The following is an 18,604-nucleotide window of genomic DNA, read 5'->3' as shown; positions in this document are numbered from 1 at the left end:
AACTCTGTTCATCCTTGAAGCTCCCTGACAACATATTGGCATGAACTTTATTACAGACTCTCTTACCTCCTCGGGATGCACAGTTACCGTATATGGTTAGTTGTGTACTGCTTTTCTAAAATGTCTCATTTTATACCTCTGTCCAGTATTCCCTCTGCCAGTCAGTGAGCCAAAATGCACATTACATCTTCTGTCTCCATAGATTTCCTCTACATATTGTATCCAATAGGGGAGTGTATTTTAATTTTAAGTTCTGAAGGGTAGTCTGTAAACTTCTGGATGTAACCTTGGACTTTTCTTCTGTGTACCATTCTCAGTCCAATGGGTGGGCCAAGCACTGACCAACTATCTTTGCCACTTTACTAATGCACATCAAGATGACTGGGTTTCTTTTCTTCCATGGGCAGAGTTTTTAAACAATAATCATATTAGCGAAAATACAGGCATATATCCTTTCTTTATTGTGTATGGCGATCAACTCAGAATTCCCTTTCCTGTTTCTTTAGGAGTACCAACTTCTGATTCTTCAGAGGAAATTTTTTCTTAGATCTGGCAGGAGATCAAGGCCGCTCTTGTAAATGCCAATGCTTGGAAGAAAAAATGTGTTTCCCGTAAGCACAGACCTTCTCCTCATTTCTTTCTAGCTGAAAGTCTGGCTTCAGGTAACTTCAAGTTCAGAGTATCATCTTAAAAGCTAGATCCTTATGTTTTTGCATCTTCCTGGCTCCTTGCAGATACCTAACTCTTTTTGTGTGCCTGTTCTCAAACCTGTGATATTTAATCGCTATTCCAGAAATTCTACCCCTGATATCTCTCTGCGCAGTGCTGAAAACATCTATCAGGTTAAAAAATATCCATGATATAAAGAAGGTTAGAGGCAAGACTTTCTTCCTGATGGACTGACGGGCTTTGTTTCTGTTCTGTGCTTGGTATCCTTCATCAGAGTCTTCTAACAGTATGTCTCAGCAGTGTAACTGGATCACAAATTTTACTGTTCCAAGCTTTTAAAAAAAAATGCAGTAGATGCAGCTAGAAAATCAACAGTAAGTGAACATATATATGCTTTGAATAAACATATATCTATTCTACGAGAAAATAAAACAGAAATATTATAAGAGCAGACTAGATGGACCATGTGGTCTTTTTCTACTAGCATATCTCTAAGAGAGTTGAGTGAATTCAAAAATTCTTGAATTCAACACAAATTTTTCAAAACATTTGTAAGTGATTTTTTTTGTGTGAATAGAATTAAGAGATGGGTTTTTCCAGGCAATCAGGTCACTTGCAATTCAGGCTAAATGTATTCAGACACAAATAGATTCAGACAAATGTTTTGGGTATATTCAGACCCTGATAGAATTTTAAGTAATTCGCTCATCTGTAATCTCGGACACTGACTGCTACTTCTGTACCCCCTATACCTATACACCTGGTCCATTTGTTGTGAATGATGTGCAACAGAAAGTATGGACATCTATTTTACCCACTGGATGACTTAAAGGTGCATTATCTTTGTATAAATGTAAATGCAATGGCGAGTTTACTTACTGATAAGAGATTTCTTTTTTCACTTCACATCTTGATTTTCAAATAGAATTGTTTTTCTTAAACACAGAGCAAGCTCTCCTCTTCTGAAAACTTTTAGTTCTTGATGCTTTTTACTACTTTGATGCTTTTTGATACAGATTGTATCACGTACAGCTACACAATATGACATACGGTTTATACTGAAATGACAACATACATTTACAGAAACTAATCTCACCATTCCATCGGATATCTCACAGCAGTCTTCTTGAGCCGCCTGTTTTGGACTGCAGTAAATTGTTATTCGTTGGAGTTCAATCTATGATAGAAAATAATAAAAGGAAATCAAACATCCATCCAACTAAAGTAAGGAATGCAGATCTAATTGCATATGAAAGTATCCAAATAATCCATAAAATGTGGTTTAGATGTTTTATAGCTGGGAAAGAACTGTGTGACCCTATTATTTTGTTATTATCAGAGCCTATCTGTTTACATTATGGAAAGCTTTTCTTTTCGGTACTCTTCTTCCATTTTTTATTATAATTCTCCATTTGTATGTGTTTATTTAACTCCTTATCAACATCCACATACAGGTACAGATCCGCCATACAGATCAGAGGCAGGGGTCCAGCTGTTTCTGACAGCCGAGCCCCTGCTGTATATACCGGCATTGGTGAATACACAGATGCTGATGCTTTAACCCTTTTCTGCAGACCAGATGGCTGGGAAGGTAGCCCCTGGGTCTCACAGGCAGGCAGGTAATACGGGGACCTGTACACTGGTAGTACGCTGACAGTCAATGCATTATAATACACATGTATTGTGATGCATTGCAGAGGGGATCATACCCCCAAAAGTTGAAGTCTGACAGTAGGACAAAAAAAGGAAAAAAATATTAAAAGTGTTTTTCATAAGAAAGAACTAAAAGTTTCAAGTAAAAAAAAGTCCCTTTCCATTAATAAACACATATAAAATTGTGAAAAATAGAAAAATAAAGAAAAATATATTAGGTATCACCGTGTCTGTAATTACCAGCTCTATAAAAAATATCAAATAATTTACCTTTTCAGATGAACGCTGTAAAAAAATAAAAAAATATATAAAAACAGCTCCAAAATAGGCATTTTTTTGGTCACTTTGCCTTACAAAAGTGTAGTGGTAAGCAATCAAAAAGTACAATATGTCCCAAAATGGTACCATTGAAAACATCACCTCATCCCTCAAAAAATGAGCCGCTACACAAGATATTTGACACAAAAATTCAAAAATATGGCTATGGCAATACAAAAACTGTTTTTTTTTTCCAAAATGCTTTTATTGTGTTACAATGCAAGCAAAAAATAAAAAATAGACATACTAAGAATCGCCGCATCCATAATCATCTGCTATATAAAAATATCTAATGGTATACCCCTTCAGGTGAATGCTATATAAATTTTTCATTGTTAAAACGATAAAATAAAAAAAATTGTTGTCACTTTGCCTTACAAAAAGCATAATAGCGAGTGGTCAAAAAGTACTATGTATCACAAAATGGTACCAATGTAAACGTCAAGACATCCTGCAAAAAATATGCTCTCACACAAGATGATTGGCAGAAAAATGTAAAAAAAATTGTGTCACAAAAACAGGATTTATTTTTCAAAAATGCTTTGTGTAAAAGTGGTAAAACATAAAAAAACTGTATAAAATTGGTATCTCTGTAATCGTACTGACCAACAGAATAAAGATAACATGCTTTTTTTCCCACACCGTGTTCACCGCAATAACAATTTTTAAAAAACAATGGCAGTCACTGTCTTTTCTTTATCTTGCTTCCTAAAAAGCTAAATAAAAATCAATCAAAAAGTTGTAAGTACCCCAAAATAGAACCAATGATAAAGCATATGATAAGAGAAAAATAAAATGTATGGTTGTCAGAAAATGGCTGTACTGGTCTCCAGAGGCTAATCGATGGTGTCCGCAAACCATTCCACCAAAATCTGCCTTCCAAAAACCCTATGGTGCTCCTTCTCTTCTGATCCCTGCCATGTGACTAAACAGCAATTTATGACTACATATGGGATGTTGCTGATTTCAGGGGAAAATGCTTAATAAAATGTATGGTGCTTTTTCTCCTATTACTCCTTGTGAAAATGAAAAAATGGTGAGTTTATGCAATATTTTATTGGAAGCAATGAAAATTTTCATTTTTACACCCAAGTAAGTCTAAATTCTATTAAAAGCCTATGGAATCAATATGATCAGTACACCCCTCAATAAATTCCTTGAGGAGTGTAGTTTCCAAAATGGTGTAACTTTTTGGGGGATTCTACTGTGGGGGTACCTTAGTGTGCCTTCAAATGTAACATGGTGCCCAAAAACTATTCCAGCAAAATCTGCCCTCCAAAAACCATATAGCTCTCCATTCCATCTGAGCCCTTCTGTGTGCCCATACAGCAGTTTATGACCACACATTGGGTGTTTCTGTAAACTGCAGAATCAGGGTAATACTTATTGAGTGTTTTTTTGCTTTTAACCCTTTCTGCCTGAAAAAAACTGATTAAAATGTAAACTCTGCAAAAAAGTGAAATTTAGAAATTTTAATGTTATTCTTGAGAAAAATATAAATGGTTAACAATGTTTATAAAATCAGTTTTGAATAGCGTGATGAGTGTAGTCTCTAAAATGGGGTAATTTATGGATGATTTCTACTATGTAAGCCACACAAAGTTAATTAAAACTCAATTGGTCCTTAACCTCTTCCGGACATAGGGCGTACAGGTACGCCCTTATGTCCTGGTACTTAAGGACACAGGGCGTACCTGTATGCCCTGTGTATTTTCGATCACCAACGCGCGGCAGGCGGCGATCGGAACCCCGCGCCTGCTCAAATCATTGAGCAGGCACCTGGGGCAAATGCGCCGGGGGGGCCTGTGACCCCCTCATGTATGCGATCGCAGAAAACCGCAGGTCAATTCAGACCTGCGTTTTTCAGCGTTTCTGGGTTATTCGGGTCTCTGAAGACCCGATAACCCGGAACAGGATGGTGATGGTGGTGTGATTTCACCCCACCAATCACCATCCAGCAATCCTGAGAGGTGATGGTGACATCACCTCTCAGGAACGCCTCTGATTGGTCTGTGGGCAGGACAGCACAAGATTCAAATGATGCAAGTGCTTCTCTCCTCCTCCTTTTGTGTTCCGGAGCCGGAGGAGAGAGGAGCTGCCTGCACGTCGTCGTCCATCGCTGCCAGCATCACCCCATCTGTGCCCCCAGGACCCGATCTGTGCCCCAGCACCCCCATCTATCCAGCAGGTACTTAGGGAAAGCATAGGGAAAGTTTGGGTTAGGCAGGGAAAATAAAGGGAAAGTTAGTTTGGTAAACTTTGATTGCATCACCCTAAGTTAGGGTGTCTGGGGTCCACAGCACAGCTGTGTGACCCTAGACCCCCCAGGGGTGCTGCCGCTTTCCCCCCCTGCCCCACCCCCAACTTTTTTGGGGTACAGGATTTTATTTAATTTTTTTGTGTACGCTGACTGTGGCCGGCACTTTTAGCGTCCGGCCACTGTTAGCGCATCGCACACACCACCGCTGATCAACTTCGGACGGTTGATCAGCGGTTTTGAATTTTTTTTTCCCATTTTTTGCCCATCTTTTTTTTATTTTTTCTGTTAGTTTTAGGCTGAGTTCGTGAACACCCGTGTCCCCACACACACGCACACCAAATAAAGATTTACACACACGCACATACACACGCAGACACACACTCCTCTATGGCCCGCCAGACGTTCTCGGCCGAGGAGGGATACGCCCAGCTTGCCTCTGACTCCGAGAGTCCCAGTGAGGATGAGGATGACCCCACATTCCTGTTGTCATCCACGTCCTCCTCATCATCTAGCGATGATGATGAGCCCCCAAGGCGGTGGAGACGCCGCCAGGCGGAGCAAGGGGACCACCATGTTAGGGACCCTGTGGCCCAGCCTAGTATAAGCAGCTCTGGGGCTCATACTGGTTTCCTGGCCCACCAGTTAAATCCACCGGAGCACCCTGCCGGTGAACTAGTCTGGTGTACCCCAGAGCGATACGAGCCCGTGATTCCTGATTTTGTAGGCCAATCAGGAATCCAGATTTCCACAGTGGGCTACATTGAATATTACTTTTTTTGTCATTTTTTCAGTTACCCACTGGTAAATCTGATGGTGGAGCAGACAAACCTGTACGCCCAACAGTTCGTCGCTCAACACCCAGGCTCCTTTTTGGCCAGGCCCGGTGGCTGGACGCCGGTCAGTGCAGCCAAAATGAGGACATTTTTGGGCCTTATGCTGTATATAGGCCTGGTCAAGAAACCCAGTGTCAGGCTCTACTGAAGCGGGGACGTCCTATACCAGACCCCACTTTACAGTACGGCCATGACACGCTCCCGGTTTGAGGCCATCCGGAAATGTCTGTATTATTCAGATAATGCAGCATGTCCCCCCAAGGTGATCCTGCCCACGACTGTCTGTATAAGATACGGCCGGTCATCGGTCACTTTGGCGCCAAATTCATGGAGGCCTATGTACCTGGAAGGGAGGTCACGGTTGATGAGTCTCTCATTGCGTTCAAGGGGAGACTCATTTTCTGCCAGTATGTGCCCTCCAAGCGGGCGAGGTATGGCGTGAAGCTATACAAAATTTGTGAGAGTACCTCAGGGTACACTTACAAATTTCATGTATACGAGGGGCGAGATTCCCGGATTAAACCCCCCGAATGTCCCCCCACTCTGGGTGTTACCGGGAAACTTGTGTGGGACCTTATGTACCCACTGCTGGATAAGGGTTACCACCTGTACTGTACGTGGATAACTTTTATACCAGTATCCCCTTGTTCCAGTCCCTTGCCACCAGATCCACGTCCGCTTGTGGGACCGTGCAGAAAAATCAACGCGGCCTCCCTGCCCACACCCTCCAGGTACCTATCCCCATGGGTGAGACCCGTGCCCTTACCACTGGAAACCTGTTGCTGGTCAAGTATAAGGACAAGAGGGATGTCCTTATGCTGTCCACAATTCATGGTAACGGCATCACCCCTGTCCTTGTGCGAGGTACCACGGCAACGGTCCTCAAGCCCGATTGTATCATCGACTACAATTGGTATATGGGAGGAGTTCATCTCTCTGATCAAGTCCTCAAGCCATATAACGCCATGCGCAAAACCCGGGCATGGTACAAAAAGGTTGCGGTCTACTCAGTACAGGTTGCCATGTACAACTCCCTTTGTGCTGTCCCGGAGCGCTGGCAACACAGGGACATTCCTCCAGTTCAATGAGGCAGTCCTCAAGGCCCTGATCTTTTCGGACCGGGAAAGAGCAGGCCGGAGTACCTCGGGAACTGTAGGCGCCCGGATCGTCCCTGGCCAACACTTTCCAGGTGTGGTCCCCCATACTGGAAAGAAGGGGCGAACCCAAAAAAAGTGCAGAGTGTGTCGCAGGAGGGGGATACGGAAGGACACCACTACTCAGTGCGACACATGCCCCGATCATCCGGGCCTCTGCATTGATGGTTGCTTCAGGGAGTATCACACTTTCATAGAGTACAAAATTTATATCCCAATTTAGCACTGACATCGGATAAAAAAACTAGTTCTCAGACTTGAGACACCTAAAAAAACTAAAATAATTTATTAAAAGTAGACATATTAGGTATTGCCACGTCAGTAATAATCTCTCCATAAAAATACCCCATGACCTAACCCCACAGATTAACACGGTCCAGGAAGAAAAAATTAAAGAAGGTGCAAAAAATTATTATTTTTGTCACCTTACATAATAAAAAGTTTAATAGCAAGCAATCAAAAAGTCATATAGCCCCCAAAATTGTGCCAATAAAACAGTCCTCTCATCCCGCAAAAAATGAGCCCCCACATTAAATAATCGGATTTTAAAAAAAGACTCTTAGACTTTAGAGATAAAAAAAAAAAATTTGGGTATCAAAAAGGATAATATAGTCTAAAACCTAAATAAATGTAAAAAAAAGCCCCCACATAAGATAGTCGGATAAAAAAAATGACACTTAGACTTTAGAGATACAATAAAAAAAAGATTGTATGAAAAAGGATAATATAGTCAAAAACATAAATAATTGCGTAAAACAAAGTAGACTTATTAGGTATCGCCGCGTCCGTAAGAATCTCCTCTATAAAAATATCCCATGACCTAACCCCCCAGATTAACACGGTCAAAAAAAAAAAAGGTGCCAAAACCGCTATTTTTGGCACTTTTCCATTTCAATCCGTTTTTTCCAGTAAAAAAACAAGGGTTAACAACCAAACAAAAGTTAATATTTATTACCCTGATACTGCAGTTTACAGAAATGCCACATTTGTCGCCGTAAACTGCTGTATCAGTAAAAGGGAGGCCGCAAAGGGAAAGGACCGACATGGTTTCTGGAAGGACGATTTTGATGGCCTTTTTTATTGACACTATGTCTATTTTGAAGCCCCCCTGATGCCCCCCTAGAGTAAAAACTCCCTAAAAGTGATCCCATCTAAGAAACTACACCCCTCAAGGTATACAAAACTGAATATACAAACTTTATTAACCCTTTAGGTGTTCCTCAACAGTTAATGGCAAATGGAGATGAAATCTCAGAATTTAAATTTTTGGTAACCTTGCCTCACAAAAATGTAATATAGAGCAACCAAAAATCATATGTACCCTAAAAATAGTCCCCAAAAAAAGTCACCTTATCCCGTTGTTTCCAAAATGGGGTCACTTTTAGGGAGTTTCTACTCCAGGGGTGCATCAGGGGGGTTGAAACAGGACACAGTGTAAATAAACCGGTCCATAAAAATCAGCCCTCCAAAAACCAAACGGCGCACCTTTCCCTCAACGCCCCGCTGTGTGGCTGTACAGTAGTTTACGGCCACATATTGGGTGTTTCTGTAAACGTCAGAGTCAGGGCAATAAAGATACAGTATTGTTTGGCTGTTAACCCTTGCTTTGTTAGTGGAAAAAATGGGTTAAAATGGAAAATTAGGCAAAAAAATGAAATTTTCAAATTTCAACCCCATTTGCCAATAACTCTTGTGCAACACCTAAAGGGTTAATGACGTATGTAAAATCAGTTTTGAATACCTTGAGGGGTGTAGTTTCTTAGATGGGACATTTTTGGGTGGTTTCTATTATGTAAGCCTCGCAAAGTGACTTCAGACCGGTAGTGGTCCCTAAAAATTGGGTTTTTGTAAATTTCTGAAAAATTTCAAGATTTGCTTCTAAACTTCTAAGCCTTGTAACATCCCCAAAAAATAAAATATCATTTCCCAAATAATTCAAACATGGTTTTCAGCACTTAAAGTGACACTGGTCAGATTTGCAAAATAATGGCATGGTCCTTAAGGTGAAATAAGGCTATGTCCCTAAGGGGTTAAAAAAGTGGATTTTCAAAATTTCCTAAAAAATTTGAAAATTTGCTTCTAACAATTTGAAGCCTCCTAACATCCTAAAAAAATAAAATTACATTCTCAAAATGATGCAAACATAAAGTTGACATATGGGGAATGTTAATTAGTGACTACTTTATGAGGTATCGATATCTGTCTTAAAAGCAGATAAATTCAAATTTAGAAAATAGCTAATTTTTCTAGGTTTTCCGTAAATTTGGGATTTTTTTTAATAAATAAAGGTAAAACATATCGACTCAAATTCTCAAATTTACCTTTAACAAAAAGTACATTGTGTCACAAGAAAAAAAATCCCAGAATCACTTGGATAAGTAAAAGCATTCCAAAATTTGCAACAAAAAAAAAAAGGCTCAGGAAGGGGTTAAACAATGTATGGTATTTGGCATTATAAATAATAATCTATATTTTTTTTCAACTTCCTCAAAATTTGCATTGTTGTAATTCATGAATGCAATTATGACATTTGTGGATTTGTTAAATACAAATTGCTATTTATTATGTTCTGGAGATATACAAAATGTATAGGTTCTTTCTTTCCTTTTTTTCCTTTGAAGCTTTGGTTTGAATTGCCTATTTTCCTATAAATTATTTTATAATGTCAACTTATGTTTACTCAAAAACGTACAATTACCTGCAGACTTGTTGTTCCAAACATTCTCCAAAATACTGTAGCACAAGCAATTGAAATCTGCTCTTACAAATTTTGAATCCTTTATGTTAAAAAGAAGCCAGTGCCCAGCAGAAGATAGCCTACCATGTTCTATTGTAATGGTAGATCAAAGGAACAAAATGTAAACACTGTGTTATATCTCGTGTGGGTCCAAGGGACCACTATGATAACAAGGATTCTTAACTTGAGGTCCTCCTAGAACCTGCACTAGTCAAAACACAGAGGAGAGATTTATAAAACTACTAGCTGAAGGACCCGGCTTCGCTCGGGTATATTTAATCTGTTTCATTTAATGTTTGTGTGTGTTGTTAAAAGATATTAACACAATCCCCTATAACAGTTACATCTACAGCACCCCGCCCCTTAACACTGACCCCCCACAGTGCCCTGTCCCTTAAAATCTCCACAGCAGCCCACCCCCTTAACTTTGACCTTTACAGCAGCCTTCCCCTTTAACAGTGACTTTCACAGCATACCACCCCTTGACAGTGACCTCCACAGGGGCCCACCCCCTAAACAGTGGCCTTTACTGGATCGGGGGAGTGTCCTTTTGAACAGCACACTCTAAGACAGCAGCACTGTACTGTCTGAGTGTGAGCTGCAAGGAGAAAAGTCATCCTCCCTCCCACCTTTGCAGCTGACAGAATTAGATTTTTACCTTCATCTTTTTAATCCCTGTCGGCTAAGGAGTGGAGGGGCATGGTCTAACCAGATCAGGGCATGGCTTAGCACAACCTAACAGTTGATTTTTAACTTCATTTTTTTCAATCTCAGTTGGCTGAGTGGGAGGGGGCGTGGTCTAAATGGATTGGGGGCATGTCCTTGTGAGCTGCAGGGAGAAAGTCACCCTCCCTCCCCCTGCAGCTGACAGAAGTTGATTTTTACCTTCAGTTTTTCAATCCCCATCGGCTCAGGAATGGGAGGGGGCGTGAACTAACCAGATCTGGGCGTGGCTTAGCAGGACCTAGAAGTTGATTTTGAACTTCATTTTTTCAATCTCAGTTGGCTGAGGAGTGGGTGTGTCCTAACCGAATTGGGGGCATGTCCTTTTGAACAGCTCACTCTAAGACAGCAGCACTGTGCTGTCTGAGTGTAAGCTGCAGGGAGAAAATCACCCTCCATCCCACCCCTGCCACTGACAGTTGATTTTTACCTTCATATTTTCAATCCCCGTCGGCTCAGGAGGGGGAGGGGGCATAGACTAACCAGATCAGGGGCATGGCTTAGCAGAACCTGGGGGCAGGGTTTTGAGTCTTTTGAGGGTGGACACATTGTGGCAGGGGGCATGTCTGGGCTCCTTCCTGCAAGAATGACGCACCTCTGGGCACCTTACTGGCTCATTTGCATACAAAATAAACTGGATATTCAGAGGATAAAAACATCTATTGCTGGAACAAAGACACATTTTGAAATAAGGTACTAAGTGCTATTAGGCCATAGCTTTACTTCAATAGCAGTTATCCTTGTGACAGATTTCCTTTAAAGCTCTCTTACAGCAGTGAAGATAAATGGCTGGGTTGCTATAGAAACCTGGAGTAAAACTGTGTATGTGGAGGTTGGAAGACCTGCGAGATTCTATTGGCTGATAAGGGTCATGTGACCAAGCTTCTATTGGCGAATGCATTTTTTGGGAATATCTCAGGAACAGAACGTCCTAGAGAGCTGAGACCTGTCCTAAGACCTTCCCGGACACCTGATGTACCTGTGTGCCAAATTTCGTGATTTTAAATGTGACGGTACGGATTCCTTTAGCGGACATACACATACACTCAGCTTTATATATTAGATCTTAAAGAAAAACTGAGGGACATTTACTAAACCATTTAAGCCACTGTTGTGGTGTAAAAAAAAAGTCACAAACTATGCCACACACTATAATTGTACAATAATTTGTGACTTTTAACTTTGCACTTTTTTAAATTGATAGATAAGTGTGTGTGTGTGTGGGGAGGGGGGGGGGCTTATCCGAAAGTGTGTGGCTTAACACAGCCCACCAGATTTACCATTGTTTATGGCATAAATAATAGTTCAAACATACAGCATCTCTTATCTGGTGTAGATTTGAAAGTCTGCGAGTGAACTGCCTAGAAATGCACCAAACTTATTAAGAGGCCTGTGTCTCCTAATAAATTTTGAGCATTCTGTGACAACGGACTTTATATTATTATAATATAAGTGCCCCATTTGGTGTAACAGTGTTCCCTAAACGGTTCTGATTTCTATGTTTCAGTATGTCCAGCCCACATTTTTGGCCACAAAAGCAAAAATACAGCTTATGAATGTCATTTTTGGGACCCAATAAGCTATGTCAGTGTGCAGTTTTATGTCAGATGAAGATACACAGTAATGCAACTATGTATTAAAGGAGATGTCCAGCCTCATGAAATTATTAAAGGGCATCTGTCTGCAGATTTGTACCTATGAAACTGGCTGAAATGTTGCATGTATTAAAACATCATGTTTTTCAACAATGTGGGCACATATGAACATGGGACCAACACAGATGCCTTTAGCTGACAAGTGCACATGTAACAGGTTTGTAAAAATTTATAGCAATGGTATAAACTAACAAAAAGAGTGATACTCACCTCATCCTTCCTCTGCAGTTTTCTTGTGTCAAGGCATTCCTGGTCCCCCACTAATTTTTGTTCTTTCCGCTCCAGTGTTGCTACCGTCATAGCCTAAAGTGTCATCAACACATCACCTCTACAGCCAGTGATTGGCTGCAGTGGTCACATGTTAAGTCAATATGTCATCATTCTAGCAGGTAGAAAACACACCAGTACTGGATTGGCAGGGGATTTTTTAGGTGAGCATGACTACTTTTGATACAGTATTTTATACAATTATATGCTGCATTTAAAAAAGATATTAGGTTAGACAACCCCTTTAATTCTGTTTTTAGTCTAAGACCTCTATCAAACCAGATTTCCATTGTTCTGCTGTGGCTGAAATGTTGCATGTATTAAAACATCATGTTTTTCAACAATGTGGGCACATATGAACATGGGACCAACACAGATGCCTTTAGCTGACAAGTGCACATGTAACAGGTTTGTAAAAATTTATAGCAATGGTATAAACTAACAAAAAGAGTGATACTCACCTCATCCTTCCTCTGCAGTTTTCTTGTGTCAAGGCATTCCTGGTCCCCCACTAATTTTTGTTCTTTCCGCTCCAGTGTTGCTACCGTCATAGCCTAAAGTGTCATCAACACATCACCTCTACAGCCAGTGATTGGCTGCAGTGGTCACATGTTAAGTCAATATGTCATCATTCTAGCAGGTAGAAAACACACCAGTACTGGATTGGCAGGGGATTTTTTAGGTGAGCATGACTACTTTTGATACAGTATTTTATACAATTATATGCTGCATTTAAAAAAGATATTAGGTTAGACAACCCCTTTAATTCTGTTTTTAGTCTAAGACCTCTATCAAACCAGATTTCCATTGTTCTGCTCCGTTATAGAAGCAGAACAATGAAAATAATGGAAGTGTGGGATTCAGCATATAATTGACGTATCCATTCAGGAGTCTTCTCTTTGGCATGAATCAATTTTCTCTCTGCGGAATCTGTGATGGAGGCGCAGAATGGAGCCTCCAACGAAGATGTTAACAAGCGTTTAGTGATGTTTCTGTTTACTTGTATTATTGTGTCATTATTTTCCCCTTTTTAGACTTTAATAAATACACTTGTAGTTAGTTACAATACATGATGAATGCAGCTTCTTGAGCCAACAGAAATGTAATGTGCCTTTAAAACATTATAAATCTTATATCTAAACTCTCTTTCACTTAGGGCATATCTCATAGTTTATTGCCATGTTGCTTATTATTGCTCATGTCTTTTCTATAAATAATGTGTGAAAAGCTACAAATAATATGTGCATGTCCACTTTATACATCTGACAGAATGCTACTGGCATATATTTTATCAGTGACATTAATAGTAGGTGAGGTGGGCGATGAATATTCAATGCCTGGAATGTTGACTTGAGAACTGCAGTCATAATCAATGGGTAAGAGAGAGTTTATGTCTCAGCATAATGTCGAGCATGTTGTATGTGACTCCCAGCTCTTCACATTACGGAGATGTGTATATATATCATATGGCTCTATACAGTCCTCCCAATATGTTTCTTTTTAAACTTAGTGTTCATGAAATGACACTTGCACTGCGTTTTTGCTAAGATGAATGTCTACGATCATATCCAATGCTGCAGTAGAGACAACATATGTAGCCCATGCAAGAGTTGGTGTTCGGAAGAAAGATAACCTGCACTGATAGGGCAATGGTTATAGGCTATTGGTTTGGTTATTATGGGATGGAATGAATGTACCACATAGTAAAACGGTTAAAGAGTAACTAAACTTTTAATTAACTTTTTGGTAAAATGTCCCTAATGCCCTAATAATACTTTTTGTAATATATTTTATTAATGCATTTGAATTTTTAATAGACTTTACCCCCCCTAAAGCACACCTTTCCCTGTGCGCTTAAAATCAACTTTTCTGTACACTGCTTACTTTTCAGCGGTGTACAGAGTCTACTGTGCCCCCTGGAGGTTTACTAACTTCTGGCATAGCACATGGTAACCTGTAACCATGTGCAATGCCAGAATTAGCTGAGCGTAGTGGCTCCTGCCTGTTCCTGTTTTGTTAAGCTAAGAGTCCTGCATGTAAGCTTTTAGATTAGCAAAGCAGGCACAGGCAGGAGCCCGCTCCGCTCAGCTAATCCTGGCATAGCACATTGTTACAGGGTACCCATGTGCTGTGCCATTTAGTAAACCTTGGTGCCACAGGCAGCAATGTGTGCTCCTGCCCGTACTGCGGCCCCATTCATAAACTGTGCAGCCCGTACTATGTACACCGCTGAGAAGTCAGCAGTGTACAGAAAAGTAGACTTTAAGCGCACAGGGAAAGGTGCACTTTAGGGGGATTATATATCTATTAAAAATTCTGAATGCATTAATAAATTACATTACAAAAAGTATTATATGGGCATCAGGGACATTATACCAAACAGGTAACTTAAAGTTTAGTTACTCTTTAACATAGGTCATGTCAAATTGAGGAAAGTATTAATTTTAATTTGAAACATTTAAAAAAATATATCAATGAACATTTTTAGGGATACATTTCCTTAAAGGCCAAATGTATGTTTGCCTGATAAGAGTAATATAAAACAGGCATACACAGATCTTAAAGATGAAGTAAGCAATGCTGTACATTCAGACTTCCATAAAGGTCAGAAATATTTTCTTTATGCCTCTCATCCCTTTTGAATGCAATCCTTTTTAGGCTGGGTTCACAGTGTGTTTTTATCACCTCCTTGGGCTTTCTGTTGGGGGTATTCTGCTTGTGATGTTCCAACATGATTACAGTCATTAAAGCCTCCCCTCTTGCTTCAGTAATCACAGGAATGTCTCTTCTTTTTCCACCTCCATCACAATGTTTCTTCTGATACCCAAAAGTTACACGTGAGCAGACTGGCTTAAGCTGTTGCACTTTTCCTGCTCTTTCAGAAATCTTAGCCTACAGTAGGAGCCCACATATGATAGTTGTCATCAACTGGAATTAATCAGGATAGGGGGAATAGGGACCCATTTTTACCATTCGAAAGGAATAGGCTCCGTTCAACTCTGTGGGACTACCAGAAATATTCAAGCAATTGTATAGATATGTAAATGGTAGGGATGAACCTTAGTTCAACCCTGTTCTTTGCATTAAAAAACTGCTGCTCTCTAGTTAACCAATATTGTTCTCTGATTCTCAGGGCAATCACAGTACCGAGCAATCAAATTGCTTGGCGGCTCTGTGGTTCTCAAAAAACAATGATTAGAGCCAATCTGTCATATTATGAGGCTGTGAAATGTGGCCCATGATCTCCACTAGGGGTCACAACTAGTGTTGAGCAAATCGAAGCCAAACAAATTAGCTTTGATATGAATTTCAAGATTATTATTTTTTGCTGCGAAGCCGAATGTCATTTTCCAGTAGCTTGGACCTTTTGTAAGTTGGATCTTCTGGGTAAATTAACAGTAAATTTACTGTAGATAGCACACTATAAATGTATCTTGTGCACATGGCCTCCGAAAGGAGGGGATAACTCATAAATGCAGTCACTGGTAAGAGGAATACATTCACTACAGATTGAATAATGCACCTATCTAACAGGTCAGAGAATAAATGTTTTTGTGGTAGTGCTTCTTTAAGACTAGCATTATCCACACTAGTCTTAAACGGAATGTGTCACCAGAAAATGACCTGCTGTTCAAATAATTTTTTTTATGTTTAACATATTTTTAAATAGTTTTTGATGTTTTCTTTTAATTTCCATGTCACTTTTTATATTTAAACTAAAACAAAAAATCCTGCAGTTTTTGCACTGGACACTATGTCTAATAATTGGTTTGTACAGATTAATATACAGTAGTTAACTCATTCTAATACTGCCTATAATTATTTAATCTCTTTGTATAGATAAATCAGGATCCACCATTCACAATAGGTGATTGTCAGAGCTTATCTATTCTTTCCTTGTACAGTGCCCTCTGCACAGGTCACAGAGCATGCCTAGAAAACTCTCCCATATAAGTCAATAGGGTCCCCTCCTGCCCATTGTGTCTATGGACCATGTAGCTGCCGTAAAGCAATTTTTTTATGCTTTGTAAATGTTTAAAAAAAAATATCTGAAAATAGAAAAGGAGAAGTGCTATTATCTGGTTTTAACTGGCAGATAAAAATTTTGGTAACACATTTCCTTTAAGTCCCTCTGTGCTGCTGGAGGAAGTGTCAAAGTTATGTAGAGCAACAGGCCTCTAAATAAGTTTGACACTTCCTCCAGCAGGCCGGTCAACCGTTCCTCCCTTGCTGCCATTTTCCACAACAAAAACCAGCGTGGGCATTGATGAATGAGTCGGGCCTGCTGAATGTGCCACCCACATCACGCCCCCTATTCTTGCCACTTTGCAAAAGTGGTGTGAGCAGGGAAAAGTAGCATATTTTGCAGAAAAATTATGTGAAACAAAATCTGTGCCTAAAACATCTGTTAATAGATATCCCCAATAATATTTACTAATGTTAAATAAAATGCCAATTTATGTATAATAATCTAGAGCAAATATAGTTTCTTTACTTTTTCAGTTAGCAAACATTCTTGCAAAGATTGAAATATTTTAAAACTACAAAAAGGATTTTTTTTGCATGTTACACATAATGATTTAATCTAGTAACTAATCCCGTGAAGAAAAAACAAGCGGTACCTAGAACTATAATAATAATAGTAGTAGCAGATAAAACTAAGCTTATACTGTTTTGAACAGTCACAACAGCTATAGTGGCCTTGTATGGATTCAGAGTAGACTACTGTATAAGCTGCAGTTGTCTGGTATCTGTCTCAGGAAGGTGCTAAATGTTTATAAATGACACAGGTATTTCGAGCTATTGGGATGCACAGAAAAAACTCCATACACTTGCCAAATCTAATGAACCTTTGTTATGTTTAGTGTTGAGCGCGAATAGCGAATTTTAATTGCGTATATCGGCACTTCGAGAATTCGCGAAATATTTAGAATATATAGCGCTATACATTCATAAAATCGAATATTCTTTTTTTTTTTTTTTTAACACAGTACACATCAGGCGATCATCCCTCCCTTCTTCTAGCTTGTGGGCCAATGAGAAGACTTTGTCACAGCTTAGCAACATCCCTGGCAACCAATAGAAAAGTTGCCTACCCTTACTAATGCCGAAAATTCACAAGAGCAAATATATTGGAGCACTCTATCTGTATATAAAGCTATTCTAATGTTCTTCCATGCCAACCATTTTCTCCAGTCTCAGGAAACTTATAGTATACCAGCTTGAAAAATGTAGCATAAGTGACCCACGCCTGTATTTTGCATTACGCGAATATCACATTGCCGATTTTCGCAATCAAGAATATAAACTCTAATTCTTGAATTTGCGAATATATTACGGATATTCTACAAAATATTTGTGAAATATTGCGAATTTGAATATTGCCCTTGTCGCTCATCACTAGTTATGTTCCAGGCATAATGTGATACATTACTGATAAATCTGAAGAAGGAGCTAGTTCCCCAAAATGTGATATGTCTGGAATGTAATAAATTCACTGGCTTGGCATTGGGCTATCTCTAAAAATGTTATCCTGGCAGTCCCCCAGTTTTCACCCTTTAACCCCCTATACAGGGATCTGGTCTACACTACATCAGAGCCATCACACTGCTGCCTCTTGTGATAGTCCCGATGTAATTGGTGGCTAATCCACAGGGGTCAGAAATACCAGTATGAAACATCAAGAGATCAGGCAATATTCAGGGTAAAAAACAAGGCAAGGTTGGGGCAGGAAGAGTTAATGCATATCAGTGAAACTGGTCTGAGGTCAGGGCAAGCAAAAATGGTTCAATACAGTAGTCAGGCTACAGTCAGGACAGGCAGCAGATAATCAAAACTGATGAACAAGCAAAGGTTTGGTACACAGGTTACTCCCTGGTGCTTTAAGAGCCAGGGAGCACACAAGCCTGAAGACCTTGACAAAGCAGTTCAAATCAAGGGCTGCAGGGATCACAGAAGATGGGTGAGCGAAATCCAGCTTCCAGCTACTAAGAAAATAGTTTAGTAAGATGACACCCGTGTCTGCCTGAGAGAGCAGAACGGGCTCCCATTGTAACAGTGATTATATTGGATTTGGCAAGCACAAGTGTCTGGAGATTTTAGTAAGCTTTCCATTAGCTTGCAATACCCAAGTAACTAATTATCTTTCTAACTGAAATTTATAGTGGTTTTCCAGGGTTAATATATTGATGAACTAACCCTCAGGATTGGTGGGGTTTTATACCCTGCACCACTGCTAATAAGCTATTTAGTTGTTGCTCCGGTGCTAGAAGTCAGTGCTGGAACTGCACAGCTCCATCAATTCTACTGTATAGTACATGGAGATTGTTGCTGCA

The 18,604-nt window shown here is 39.9% G+C and overlaps 1 protein-coding gene across 1 annotated transcript in view; it reads right to left on the bottom strand.

Moving 5' to 3' along the window:
- Window positions 1-18,604, bottom strand: part of LOC122935350 (collagen alpha-1(XIX) chain-like) — a 479,650-nt gene that overhangs the window by 224,284 nt on the left and 236,762 nt on the right. Inside the window, exon 7 of the mRNA XM_044291115.1 lies at window positions 1,766-1,846. Within this exon, the coding sequence (XP_044147050.1) occupies window positions 1,766-1,846 (81 nt within the window). The remainder of the gene's footprint in view (window positions 1-1,765; window positions 1,847-18,604) is intronic.

The sequence above is a fragment of the Bufo gargarizans genome, chromosome 4 (genome assembly GCF_014858855.1).
Source record: "Bufo gargarizans isolate SCDJY-AF-19 chromosome 4, ASM1485885v1, whole genome shotgun sequence".
In the NCBI taxonomy this organism is placed as follows: domain Eukaryota; kingdom Metazoa; phylum Chordata; class Amphibia; order Anura; family Bufonidae; genus Bufo; species Bufo gargarizans.
Note: the sequence above shows the minus strand (reverse complement) of the source record. Positions and strands in the feature narration are given on the sequence as shown.